This window comes from Macrobrachium nipponense, chromosome 40, assembly GCF_015104395.2.
Source record: "Macrobrachium nipponense isolate FS-2020 chromosome 40, ASM1510439v2, whole genome shotgun sequence".
In the NCBI taxonomy this organism is placed as follows: domain Eukaryota; kingdom Metazoa; phylum Arthropoda; class Malacostraca; order Decapoda; family Palaemonidae; genus Macrobrachium; species Macrobrachium nipponense.
Window position 1 is genome coordinate 23951117 of NC_061101.1, and position 14373 is coordinate 23965489.

The 14373-nt window shown below is 36.4% G+C and overlaps 1 protein-coding gene across 1 annotated transcript in view; it reads left to right on the top strand.

Annotated features, from left to right (window-relative positions):
• LOC135212003 (importin-7-like) overlaps window positions 1–13717 on the top strand; it is a 72569-nt gene extending 58852 nt beyond the window's left edge. The window contains exons 18-22 of the mRNA XM_064245277.1: window positions 6618–6683; window positions 6822–6943; window positions 7393–7528; window positions 10176–10319; window positions 10476–13717. Of these exons, the coding sequence (XP_064101347.1) occupies window positions 6618–6683; window positions 6822–6943; window positions 7393–7528; window positions 10176–10319; window positions 10476–10540 (533 nt within the window). The 3' untranslated portion in view covers window positions 10541–13717. The remainder of the gene's footprint in view (window positions 1–6617; window positions 6684–6821; window positions 6944–7392; window positions 7529–10175; window positions 10320–10475) is intronic.
• Window positions 13718–14373: the final 656 nt, after the last annotated feature.

Below are 14373 nucleotides of genomic sequence, written 5' to 3' on the forward strand. Positions count from 1 at the left end.
TTTGAGCCAGGACTGTCACATCTCAGTCAGCAACAAAGTACAGAAGAGCGTGGCTGGTAAGCTTAACGCTAACGGACGAAGTCATGTACAGAGCTGCTCTAGCTTTGGTCCTACACATGGAAGGTGTGGACATTTTGTCTTTATTGGAGTTGGCTCTGTTAATGAGAGTTTTGAGCAGTCCTGTTCTCCGAAGAACTAAAAGCCCCAGATTGGGATTTGACCATGGTACCGAGTTGTCTTACAAAACCCCCTACGAGCCGTTAAGACAGTCCACAGATAGGAGCTTGACCCTAAAGACAGTGTTCTTATTGGCCCTAGCCTCAACCAAAAGGGTGGGGGAACTGAATGGTCTGTCATATGTGGTAAAGCATTCGAGAGGTTGGAGGTCGATGGTATTCGAGTTGTCCCAGAATTCGTAGCCAAAACTCAAAACCCATCAGTAGCGGATGGCAGATTCAAACTCTTTTTCCATACCTTCTCTGGCAGACCTTGTAGACAGTGACGGAAGAAATGCTTGTGTGTCCCATCAGATGTCTAAGAGCATACTTAAGAAGACGAGGTATCTCAGGCCTGGGTGCCGGAGGCTGTTTGTAAGTACGGGATGGAACAAAAAGGAAGTGTCCAGGAACACAATATTGTTTTGACTGACGATCGGGAATGCATACATGGCAGAAGACAGACGGTCAAATAGCCGAGAGAGGGTTAGAGCTCATGACATCAGGGGCTAGAGTGCTTCTATGGCATTCAAGAAGAATATGTCTGGAGAGAATTTTGAAAGCTGGTATTTGGCAACGCCAAACAACTTTCACTTCTTTTTATTTAAAAGATGTTTGTCCATAGATCCTTGGACACTTTCCTTGGGTGTCCCAGTGGTGGCAGCCCAGCAAGTGGTAATAGCTCATCCAGTACCCCTGGCGGGTCAGTTTGTGACTAGTGTAAGATAAAGATATGAAAGTAGAATGAATGAGATGCTGGTCCTTTCTTCTTTACTACTTTCTTTCTACTCCTTTACCAATGGGCAGTATGAAGGAGAATACCATCATGAGCGGGAACGGACTAGATGCAGGTGAGGTGGTCAGCCATACTGTAAAGATAATCTGGAGTATAGTATACTTTTCAGTAGCAACACACTCCTCTCGATAATAGGGAGAAAGAGGGGTGATAATAGATCCAGATTACAAGGGATAGGAGTGGGTTTATGAGAATGGAGAGTTCTCCATCATCCGTAATGTAATAAACCTTGCATCGTAGGAATACCCTGAGAGGGAAACCAGTAGATTCTCATATATCTTTGGTTCTAGGGTTAATAGTCCATTGTCTTAGAATACATATGCTATTCGGAAATGGATAAAGGTGGTAAACTCCCAGTCAGTTATAGAGACTTATGTCCCACCGATAAGTAATTCTATCCTAATGTTAAGTTTGAAGGTTTGTTTAGTATATGAACAAATGACAAATTTTTAACGAATTTCTATTTTTCATAACTAACAAACCTGAGGTATTAGCAGATAAAGGCCCACCTCTAACCACCCCTTTAACAGTCTTAACTGGGTTGAAGAGTAACTGTCAGGTCATGGTATGCCAAGGGCATTCTGGTACTTCATACACTGTCACCTGGTATAGATGCCAATAGTCCCCGGATCTCACAAGTTTATTTTTAATTCTACCGAAAGGTTTCCAGCTTGGCGCTATATTATCCTAAATGTTAAGACCTCAGGTTTGTTAGTTGTGAAAAAATACAAATTGGTTAAAATTTGTCATTTTATATAAGTAACCTATCAAGTAATTACTGCTATTGGTTCCTAACCACAGCAGCTTAAAAATTAAAAAAAAGTAGTGCATCTGTGCTTATGTTGTTTGTGTAGGTGACGAACCTCACCCACTTTCAGGGACTGAGAGGAACAAACTTAACAAGAGGTCATATAATTTCCTGCCGTCATCTGACTAACATCTGGGGTTTTCTGCATATACTTCATCTTTATGTATAATGTATAACATATATCCTTGGATGTCAGTGCCCTGAATGCTTTTGTTCTAAAGGCAAAGATCCATGTGGAAAACAGTCTGTTCAGGGTCATGTCTACATTACATTTCTGGCCCTTTGCTTTGGCTTTTCAACACCGCTGCTTGTATTTACACAGATTGTTGCTCCTTTCGGGAATTGGCTTTATCTTTTGGGAATAAACATCAACCTGTATTTGGACAACTGGCTTTTCCACTCCTCATCAGAAAAGTGTTGAGAATGTCTGAAGGACTTGAAGAAGACTGTGCCTGACCTGACACAGGAGATTTCCTATTTGGGGACGATCCTGAACTCTCACATTTTATTTATTTAAAAAAAAAAATTTCTCTCTCCCAGAAGAGTTGAAACATGGCTGCACAATGAACGTGATTGTGGACGAGTTAAGTTGCCTCAAGCAGGTTGTACCAATAGAGTGGACCTTACATCCGTTCGCCTGTACTACCTGTAGAAGCTATGCGAGACTGACAGTAGATTTGTTCGCAACTTTGGGAACCACTGCCTCCCCCTCCTGCTTTCCTCCAGTCGCCCAGACCACATTTTTGGACTGGACATCCCTAGATGTTCACGCTTTCCCTCCTCCGGATGATCAGGGAGGTAATCAACAAGTTCTTGTCACATCAGAATACCCAGATTGCTCCCATATGGCCAAACAAGGAGTGGTTCCCAGACGTGATTTAACTGTTGATGGATTTTCCAAGGCTCCTTCCAGATAATGTTCCTGCTCAGACAACCCACTAACTCCGATTCCCCTTAGGGTTGTCTGCTCTGACCCTGACACGCTTCAGACTGTCAGGAGCCTCGTCAGAATGAAAGTTTTTGTAAGGCAGGTTGCAGAAGCATTTGCGTGGTGTAGACAACTGTCTTCTGTGGGCAGTATTCAGGAGATGGTGTAGCTGCCATAACATCTGAGACAACTATGAGACAAAAAGCTGACCATATTTTTTTTCTAAAGACCATGAGGAAGTTATCAACCTCTACTATCAAAGAATTATAGGTTGGTGCTCATTTCAGTATTTAAACATAATGGTATGGATCTGCCTTCGACCAGGACCTATGCGACCTGGTGAAGTCTTTTGAAATGACTAAATGGAAGTTCTTCCCGGATCTCTTGTAATTTGGACATTGTATTGAAGTGGCTTTCAGGTGCATCTTCGAACCTCTTCAAAGTATGCCTAACTCGGGAACAACCACCTCTTCACCAAGAAAGCACTTTTTAGTGGCACTGGCTACCATGAACCGTATTAGTGAGCTACAGGCAATAGACAACAAAAGAGGGTTTTTTTTTGGGGGGGGTCGCGGTTTGCTCCTTGCCTCGTGAGTTCCTGTCTAAAATGATTCTTTCCAAGCCCTGCCCTCATTCTTGCATCATCAAGAACTTAATGTAGATCCTGGGACAAGAAGAACGAGAAAGGCTCCTTTTTCCTGTAAAGGCTCTAGGGTACTTTCTGCAAAGGATAGATGATTAGAGGACCCTTCGAACAACTTTTGGTGCTCGGTAGGAAAACCCTTTTTGGTCTCTCTGAAAAAATGCCATTTCCTTATGAGGGAATGGATCTCTGAATTGCACTCTCGGATTCAAGAAGACGTCTCTCCTTTAGTTAAGATTAAGGCTTACAAAATCAGGGCAGATGCGACGTTCCTGGGTGATGGGAGAAGAAGCATAGGGAACTCAAGGTTTTGAGTCTATGGGAAGCTAGGGTGTATGTTGTACATAGAGTACCCACCGGTTTTTAGTGGTCTGGGTAGTGATTTTTTAAATTTGCAGTGTAGATGAGAGCATTGTTCTTTTTATTCTGGCCTATGCCTAGGGCAAAGGTCACTTGGTTGCATACGGTGTACTTCTTCCGCTACAAAGTTCCCATTAATGTATGGGCTACCCTTTGCTATACTGCCATGGACGCTACAAATTGAGAGAAGCACCAACCAGAGGCAGTACCCACCTGTAAGTAGCTCTCTTGACATGTAAGGAAGCAACAAGCATTTATTCAGTGTTGGCAACTTTCAAGTCCAAAGTCATTCTTAATGTTTTTGTAGTAAACGTACAGTGGGGCCTCGCTTAGTCGCGGATCAGCAATCACGGATTCAGTTAATCACGGGTTTTTCCTCTGACCACTTCTCAGTCTATATCACTGGTATGAATCGCAGCATCGAGGGCTTGTCCGTTGTAGGCTAAGCCTTGTCCGGTTCCGGTAACCAGCAAATGCATGAACAGATTCACATTATGATATTAACTGACAATAAAGGTAATAAAACCATTCTCACCTTATATATTATTGGCATATCTTCATAATATTATAGCCTATTCATGGAATAATTCCACATCATTGACATCAACTTGTAGTTGAATGGCCAGCAGAAATGTAAACATTGAGTTACACTTAACAGCACCTTTGCCATTCTTAACCTTTTAGAAATGTTAATAGTAGTAGTGTAATTACGTACAGTAGTAATAAAAAACATTACTTTTCAATTCGAACTTCATTATTGTTTTGGTATAATGTAATCAACTTCTCTAAACACTGCAGTCATACAAACGATAATTGTCATTGATTATCGTATTGTTGTTTGCGATCGGCGACGAAGCGTAAATGTAATAAAACCCTTTTTACCTCATATATTATTGTCATATATTCACAATAAAACGCATATCTTATATATTATTGGCATATCTTCATAATAAAAAGCCTCTTCAAGGAATAATTCCTTGGGGAATGCATTTTTCAAAAGATAAAAATACACTTTACATGTTTACAGCATGCAATGATTACTTTATTTTGATGTGATTACATTAATTTTACAGTATGGTACTCTAAGCAGTACAGTAACTATTTTTTTTATCATAAATGTATATTCATTCACAAAAAAAATACGTATGACAACCGTGACGTCACCAAACCTAGTTTCGTTATTACATACTATTTTTTACACAATGTGAGTGGTTACACCGTTCTACAAACTACCGATGTATTTTTACATAAGTATCCTCTAAATTCTGTCACAAATCACTTTACTTACTTTTTTGTGGAGCCCAAATACTACGTATATCCCCGGAAATTTAACGAAATCTCGAATTTTATCATAGAGCAAGATTCACTAATTTTTTTTTACTGTGTTTCTTCTTTCATGACTAAATGCATTTTTAGGATACACTCATTTACAAATTTTCAAATACTATGAATGTAAATAGCAAAATCTCTCTCTCTCTCTCTCTCTCTCTCTCTCTCTCTCTCTCTCTCTCTCTCTCTCTCTCTCTGATCTCTCTCTCTCTCTCTCTCTCTCTCTCGCTCTCGTCAGAAAAAACTGATCTATTATTCTGTGATTTACGAAACTGCTTCAATACAACTTTTATAGTTGACTAATAAATGATTTTCACATTATAACAGTATACAAAAGAATATCTATCCATGTTTCATTTCTTATCACCATAAAAATATTTAAAATACAAATTTCATTGTGTTATTCTCCAGCTAAGCTAGTAACAGTATTCTCGTCCCAAGCTGCTCTCTCAAGCTATTCAACAGTTACTCTCATCCCAAGCTGTTCTCTCTCTCTCTCTCTCTCTCTCTCTCTCTCTCTCAATGAAATATGAATTACTGTATCATAATATCATAAAATATTAGGTACAAAGTTAAAAATAATAATAATTCCATTAATAAATTACTTTCTTTTAGCAACTAAATTGTTTTCCAAAATAATTCTTTTGGTAATAAACGTGCATCAGCTGATTCTAAACGTAAACAAAAGACAAAAATAGATTTTTATTGCTGTATTTTGCTGTTTATACATTAATATTATAGTTGGGTGCTGTAATCATTACAGTAAATCATGTTTTTTTTTATCATAAATGATGTTTCATTCACGAAATAGAAATACTATGTACTTTTAGTTTGGTGCAGCAGCCAAATCATGAAAATAGAAAGGAATTGTTAGGTAATTATACTTTTGTTTGCTGAGACTGATGAAGGGGAATTGAAGATAGGAAAGAATAACTTTGAAACTGTCTTGAATTTAGTTTAAGGTGATAGTTGAAGACATATTTGGTGCTTGAACTAAAGTAGGCAGTTATAAACATTGAAATAGTGGTCTTGGGTGGGTTAATTATTAAAGTAGGCAGTTTAAAGCAATTTTTAGGGGGGGTACCAGGATAACAACGGGTATGTACTTATCATGGGGGGGTTCTGGGCCCTATCCCCCGCGATTAACGAGGCCCTACTGTATGTCCATGTAGCGCCGACATGCTAATTTTGAATTTTTAAGCTAACTGGGTTAGGAACCAATAGCCGTAATACTTGGTAAGTATATATAAAACTTTATCACAATGTCATTTTGTAATTCAGTTTTATGGTGTACTTATTCAGCTTTAGAGACTATATACAGAATGTATTGCTTCTAAGAGTATGTACAGTACTGTGCAGGTAACAATAACAAAACTGTAGCCGGTTGAATTTGTTCTACTGACTGATCTTCCAAAATTATTGCAGATCTTGGTTAAAGTAATAGTCGAGTATATACAGTTGCATATAGGTATATCCAATTTGTCATTTCTGTCAACTCAATTTGTGTAAAATTACTCAATTTTAACATTCGTTTGTAGCTAAAGCTGCCGAAGAAGATGATGACGACGATGATGATGATGATGACGACGATGATCTAGAACACGGTATGATTATGATGTTATTCTGCAGAACTTAAGTTTGTATTTTTGAACTCATACTAACATGTTTACTTTGTTTTGAAATATGCAACATTATTTACTCTGGTGAACTCATGCATCTTAACATACACGTTGGAATTTCAGAAGTGTTAGAAAGTGATGAGGATGAAATTGATGACGCTGGGGACGAGTATTTAGAAAAGCTAGAAGAAAAAGTTAATAAAGCTGCAGGTGGGGGACCATTCCCAATGACGACAACGATTCAGGTAATGTATAGTAATATTTTGTTACTAAGATAAGGTTAAGTATATCTTAGTTTAACCAGACCATTAAGCTGACTAACAGCTCTCCTAGGGCTGGCCCAAAGGATTTGATTTTTATTTTCGTTGTTAGGAACCAATAGGTTACTTAGCAATGGGACCTACAACTTGTTGTGGGATCCAAACCACATTATATCGAGAAAAGAATTTTTAATCACCAGAAATAAATTTGTCTGGTTCCGCATTGGCAGCAGTGGGGAGCAAACTCAGGCTACAAGAATGATGGAGAGAGTGCAACCCACTCGTCCAATGAGGAACCACTGATTTCTTATTTGATGTAATATGAATAAAGGAGTGGAAAACTGGTATTTTTGGAAAAGATGAAAAAGTGCATTAATTCATGAAGGAAGATCAGCTCTAAAGGTATGGAATGTTAAGTTTCCAATTTTTACCAGGATGATGATGATGATGACGACGACGATGCATTGGATGATGAGCTAGATGAAACTGCTCTAGAATCCTTTACGACGCCCTTAGATAAAGAAGAATGTGAAGTAGACGAATATTGGATTTTCAAAGAAGTTATGCATAGTGAGTCATTCTGTTTATTTTTGTGTGGGGGTTTTGGTGTGTCCTCTTGACTTGCTTAAAATTCATTTGAATATGTTGCATATTTTCTTGTGTCCCTTGGTTTTAGTAGGGTTCTTGAGTGTTTGTGGCTGGGGAGGTTGAGTGCTCAGATAAAATCTTCAGTCCATTACCTAGTTTATACATGCATATTTATGTAATTATCTTGACTGTATATCCACTTTTTTGTGCCATAATTGATTCATTAAGTGCTCCTTGATATATGTTTTTTTCTAAGGTCATTATAATCATGAATATTTTGTTTCCCTTTGTGAGATTTCCTTTTTATTTTATTCTAACTGTCCCATCCTTACTAACCAACCTGAGAAGAGCCTTTATTAGGCTCAGAGATCTGGATAAACAAATCCTTTTAGAATAATATTTTATTAAAATTTTATACAGAATTCTTTCAATTATCCTTATGATTTGTCTTTCTGGCATGTTAGTATAATTAAGCAACTGTCTAGAAAGACAAATCTTAAGGAGAATTGAAAGAATTATATAAAATCAATTCTGTGAATTCTGCCATTATTTGTAATAAACATGTTAGAAAGAAGGTCTGTTTCAAGCATACATATATAATAATAACAACAACTTCTACCCTTACCACATGTGTAGCCATCTCAGTCTTTGAGGTCTTTGACCTCTTTTTCTCATCAGCATCCTTACCACACATGTAAACCAGTTCCCTTTGTATATGATCTTCACACCATATTATGGTAAAAAAAGATCACACCTTTTCAAGATCTCTTATCTTCCTTGACAGTGCTTATGTTTTCACCAAATAGAGTAGTTTGTTTATACTGCATAGAACAAATTTCAGCTGATTGATATACTTCCATGAATTAGGCTTTTGTACTTTAGATTAGAATACCACTTCATAAGCCAGTGCTAGTTCAGAATAATTATGTTTGGGAGGTAAATTTTTCAACCCTTTCTTGCGGGAAATGCAGTGGTTTGATCATTAAGACGTTTAACTCCGACAGTTTTCAGGGTAGACTGCCAAGTTTTGTTTCCATTTGTAGCTGAAGAATTTTTCTCTGTGACATTAAAAACATTCCCCCAAAATAACTATGTAGGTTAACAAATGATTAGAAAGTACAGGATATAACAAAATTCTGCACTTTTCCTTCAAACACTGGTAAATTATTAGTTATTACCAGTCACCCAAGCAATATTTGCAAGAAATGTTTATACATTTTTTGTTCAAAAATGTGTACCTCCAACAATTTTGAAGGTAGGCTGCACAATTTTAAAAATTGTGCAGCTATAGATTGCTCTGTAAAATATGGTAAAAAGCCTTCAAAACTTCGTTGATGAAACTGTAGAAATGACAAGATACATACATGAAAATTTGTCACTTCCCCCAAAAGATTTTTGTGAAAGTCCTTGGAAATCCACAGTAAATCCAGATAAATTGCCTAGTTATTGAAATGCCAAAAAGAAATTGTAATTATAGCAAGGAAATTATGAAAAAATTAATGACAAATTAGGTTTTACATTTTCTGTAAGAAAAGTACCACTCACCAAAGCAATATCCAAGCTCCGACAATTTTTTAAGGTAGCCTACTCATTTTGTTTCATTTTGTAGCTGAATGCTTGCTGTATACAACAGCATTAATAAAGGCCACCAAAATAACTTTATGTAGATGGAATAATGAGTAGAAATTATGATATAGAAGAAAACTGCTTTTTCTTTTTCCCCCAAAAAAGTAATTGCCAAAAAGCTATTTGTGAAAATTTTCTCTCTCTCTCTCTCTCTCTCTTCTCTCTATCTCTCTCTCTCTCTCTCTCTCTCTCTCTCTCTCTCCCCCCAACTGATGTGATGTAATTTTTAGAATAGAAATCTTAAACTATACAAAACAAATATAATATTACATATATTTAAAAAATACCAGAACACTCCCTGACAAGGATCCTCGTCTTGTTTTACTGGTTTCTGCAATCTTATTGTGTGTATCTTTTTTTTTTTTTCTTTCTTTCTTTCTTGTATCGGACACCAGTAAGCAAAAGGGTTAATGAAGTATATATCAAAGAAATTGCATATAACCCAAGAGGTTTTTGCTGGCTACTTTTGAACAAGTTAGAATTGCATTTGTTTGATGCATATAGACTTTAGCAGTTATTATTCCATGGCAGTTAGGTATTTACCCTATTAACCTACTTTAGACAGGTCACTTCCCCATGGTCGTATTGAAGGATTGGTTTGGACAATGCGATTAGGCTCTAAAAAGTTTGTTTACATTTTGGTGAGGTGTGCAGGTGGGACATGTTACATATTGAAGGAAAAAAAAAATATTTGGGTTTATTTGTGATTTTGAAGTGTTACGCTATATGCAAAGCTTAGTTACTTCTGTGAAGCCAGCTTTTGTTGAATTCATGGGATTGATATCAAAAAGGAATTATTGGAATTTTAAAGGTAAATATTCGGTATTATTGCCAAGAAGACTTAGGCCTATGTACATTTTATGTTCCTTTACATATATGGATCAGCAAAATTGGTAAGAGTTTGTAATTAATATTTGAGTACTTTAAAAGACTGCAGGAATGTGATGAAACTGTAAAACAGTGCAGGATAATTACTGATGATGGTAATGATTTTTCCCCACAGACATAGAATCTAATGCTCATCCATGGTATCAGGCATTAACTGCACATTTAAATGAAGACCAGCGTAAAGCCATACAGGAGATTGCCACTTTGGCTGATCAGAGGCGTGCTGCAGCCCAGAGTAAAAAAATTCAGCAGAGTGGAGGTATTTATATATTCTGAGGTGAAGTTTTCAGTCTGTTGTAATATGAACGATGCATCTACTATTTGCTTGGGTTTACCTTCCAAGTAGAAAGTGCTGTATTTCTGTTTTTATTTAGTAATTAATTGCGTATGTTTAATGTAAGCTTTCGTTTTCCAGGATACAACTTCCAACAAACTTCAGTACCTTCAAGTTTCAACTTCGGTGGATCTTTTGGCTCTTAATTGCGCTACGTGAAGATTTAGTGTTGCACTTTTTGTTGTTCTCAGTGCCTTAAACATTTGTGGTAGGCATGTAATTGGGGGTGTTTCAAATTTAGCATACACTGTATATATTTAAAATTGAAAATATCATTATTTGCATGTAATAGTTTTTTCAATTAATGAATTTTTAAAATACTAGGGCTTCACAAATACGTCTTATCCAATTTATTTTTACTGCCCACACCCCTTTCCTATGTAAGTTGTAATAGGTAAATGAAAGTTAGCAACTAATCATGTTCATTGGAGGCAATTATCATTATTGTTTCAAGTAGTAGTGGAAAATACTTCAATTTAAACATCCAATGTCTGTTGTTGCTCCTCTTCCACTTCGGCTGCCTATACTCTTCAGTTTTTTTCATTTTATGGCCACTGTGGCTATTTAGTCCACAATTACTGTCCCAACTGGAGCACAGGAGTGATCTATGTACAAAAGAACAGCCCAGCCTCTGTGTTAATGTTGGCCATCTGAGACTATGGTCAGAATGCCTGGAAGACAGCAGCCGTGGCTGTGTAGTGTGGAGGAGACCACTGTTAGAAATACAGTTAAATCTGTAGGTCGGTGTGCTCTGAGGTGCAGGGCTGTTCTCCTTAATCCCTGGGGTAGATCCAGGAGAGACTTTATCATTTAGCTTTTGTCTTCATTTTTGTATTAACTCTCAGTGCTTGTTGTTCTGGCATTATGTCAGGTTTATTTATTTTTTGACACTTGCTTCTTAGTAGTCCCTCAATCATGTGCCCCCCCCCCCCCCCCTCCCCCCAGAAGATCTTTTAAGACTAGTCTCTTGTTGAACTGTAGATGTCTTCCTCTGTACAGGCCAAATGTAGTGAGCTTATTCAAGGAACTAAGATGTGTATTTGTTGTCAGGTAGTTAGTGGTGTGGAGGATTGACAAATAGAACTTCAGATCAAAATATGAAAAGGTTAAAAAGTTGACTCTGGGTCTGCCCCTTCCTTTATTTCAAATCAAAATTTTGTTGAATTTGGCTTATTTATTTTTTTGAGAGCAGCATGTGAGCATTTAGCTTTTGACTCCTAAGGATATAATGATAATGGTAATTTATTTCATGCAATATAGGCCCATTTTAAGTAATTCAAGAGTTGTATTTTTTTTCTCCATTAATGAATATTGCTTAAGTATTGAAGATTGAAGTGAATTTGAACTTTTAAGTAAGTAATAAAGGGAATTTTGAAAGTGGAAAGAATGCTTTGGATATTGTAAATAACTGTATGTGGCACTCAGGTGATTTTGTCTTAAAAGTAGTTCTGTACCAGCAGCTTTTGGAAAAACTTCACGTACATCATTTGGGTTCTACATAATTTTTCATTATACATTTTTTTTTTAATACTTTGAGGAAGTCTAAGTATGCTTTAGTAGCTCTTGACCTCAAAATCCATTAGAGTAGTAGATTTGAAAAGTTAGTATTTGATGTTCAAGTTTTTTTTACTTTGTAAAGTTTGCCATACAACAACTCTATTCATCTTCATGGTTTTGAGGCTCAGGAATATTTTTCCTAGCAGCTATTCTTTAATTTTTTTATATTTCATAAGGTTCATTAATGTCTCAGAATTAGGAGCTACACAACCAGTGATTCTAGTCCCAATGTAAAACAAGTTACTGTTGAGCTTCTTGACTGATTTTTTTTAATTTATTTTTTTTTATATATATTTTAAGTATTTGAACTGTTTTGGAAGGGAAGATAATGTTGTTAAAATTCTCTCATGTAGTTTGTTGTTAGTGTCAGGATTTCCCTTTCACAATGAGCACGGGTGATTATTGTTATGTGTCTTATCATGATTATTTTTCCAGGAAGCTTAGCATAACCTATGTGTTTTTTTTGTTTTGTTTTTTTTTATGTTTAGCAAAGAAGACTCATAAAAGGCACCCTCTGATCCTGCTTAGGTGGTGCTGACTTATGATATTTTTCAGAGGCCATCTGTGATAATTTTCTTTTTTGACATACTACAAAAGAAAAAAAAAATTATTTTCTTGAAAGATGTTCTACTGTGTGGGGACACCTAAAGGTATAGGTTATTTTGAGAGTAGTGTTCTGTCGTTGACACTACTCTGTACATTGTCATAGTGTCCAATACTGTAGATATTTGCTCAAAAAAGCAAAAAAAATATATATATAGCATTATTATTAGTGTTGCCTTTCATGGGCAATGTAACTGTGGAGTGCACACTTTCCCTGCAATGAAAGTGTCACAGTGGCCTTGGCCTGCAATAGCGTTGCTATGGGCCTGTCTGTAAATACAAAGGTTATTGTAAGTAGGAGAGATTTATATTTTTGTATAGCAATATTTGCCACCCCAGCGGAGACAACTAGCGTTGCTAGTCACCGTAACTTGACCTCCATTAGCTGTTGCTATGGGTCCAGTGCTATCCCTGCCTCGTTTGGTTGGTCTCTGGAGCTCAGTACCTTTCTAACTTTTGGGTTGATTCTTGAACCTTTGATATAATGAAGATTTGGCCTTATCCATTAAATATTTTTGTGATAATTATAGGTAGATTTTTATTCAATGTGTTGATAGTTATTAATAGTACTTCATCTGTATATTTGTCATCCATTTGTCATCTCCAGTTTATAATACATCATGTCTTTTTGAGAGTAGGGCCGAGAGATTCTGTTATTTACTTTATAGTGGTTTATTTGTAAAAATGGAATTATTCTAACTATAAATGCTTGTCATCAATAATAATCACCTATATATTTAGACTTGTGTTCAAGGTGTTTTAAGTTTTCAGATGTTTGTAAATCTTTTACTGTATTAAGAAGGCACATTTTCAAGTTGTTCCTGATAGTTGATGTTTAGTACTGAATGCCGAGGCATGACTAGCCATTATGGTGGGGGTGTGGCTACCCTCACTTGCGCGATATTACTAGCTGTGCTAAGAGTCGCACTATTTATTTTTTTGTTGTTAGTCATTTTTTATGCTTATGCCGCCTCAGTTCAGTCTGAGAAAAGTTCGATTCACTTGAACATTCTTTTACTCATAACCTTGTTATCATAATTTCATGTCCTCATCTTGAGAGATGTCTTGAATATCATATTTCATTTTATATAGGATTCTTCTCAGCCCATTGTGGCAGTTTAAGAATCTTTGTCATGTTGCTTTAATAAAATGAAATTATAATTTTTGGGCTCTCATTGTCCTAATGCAGCAGAACTATTTCAAATGACTTTATTCATTTAACATTGACAGTTGACATGGTTGTTATTCATTTATATTGACAGTTAACCAATAAAGCTTTACAATGCTGTCTTAAACTGTAGTGTAAAATATATATGGTTCCCTAATTTGATTTGCGTGACTGGCTACATTTGCAGTTGTGTGGTGACTTTCAAAGTTTGATCTTTACCAGTGACATTATTTTGATTTTAAAAATAAACTTGTACTATGACTAAAACTAATTCTGCAAACAAAATCACCCCCTTGAATAAGGAAAGAAATGTTGTACCCTTCGTAAGTTAAGTACCATCTTGGTTTTGCCAGACCCCAATGAGCTGAGTTAACAGCTCCTCCTAGGGCTGGCCTGAAGATTAGATATTTTTACGTGGCGAGGAACCAATTGGTCACCTAGCAACAGGACCTACAGTTTATTGTGGGATCCGAACATTATATAGAGAAATTAATTTCTATCAAATTCCTCTTGATTCTCCGATGTCCGAGCCGAGAATCAAACTTCAGACCACTGGATGCCCTTAGTACTTTGTGTGTGTGTGTGTATATATATATATATATATATATATATATATATATATATATATATATATATATATATATATTATAT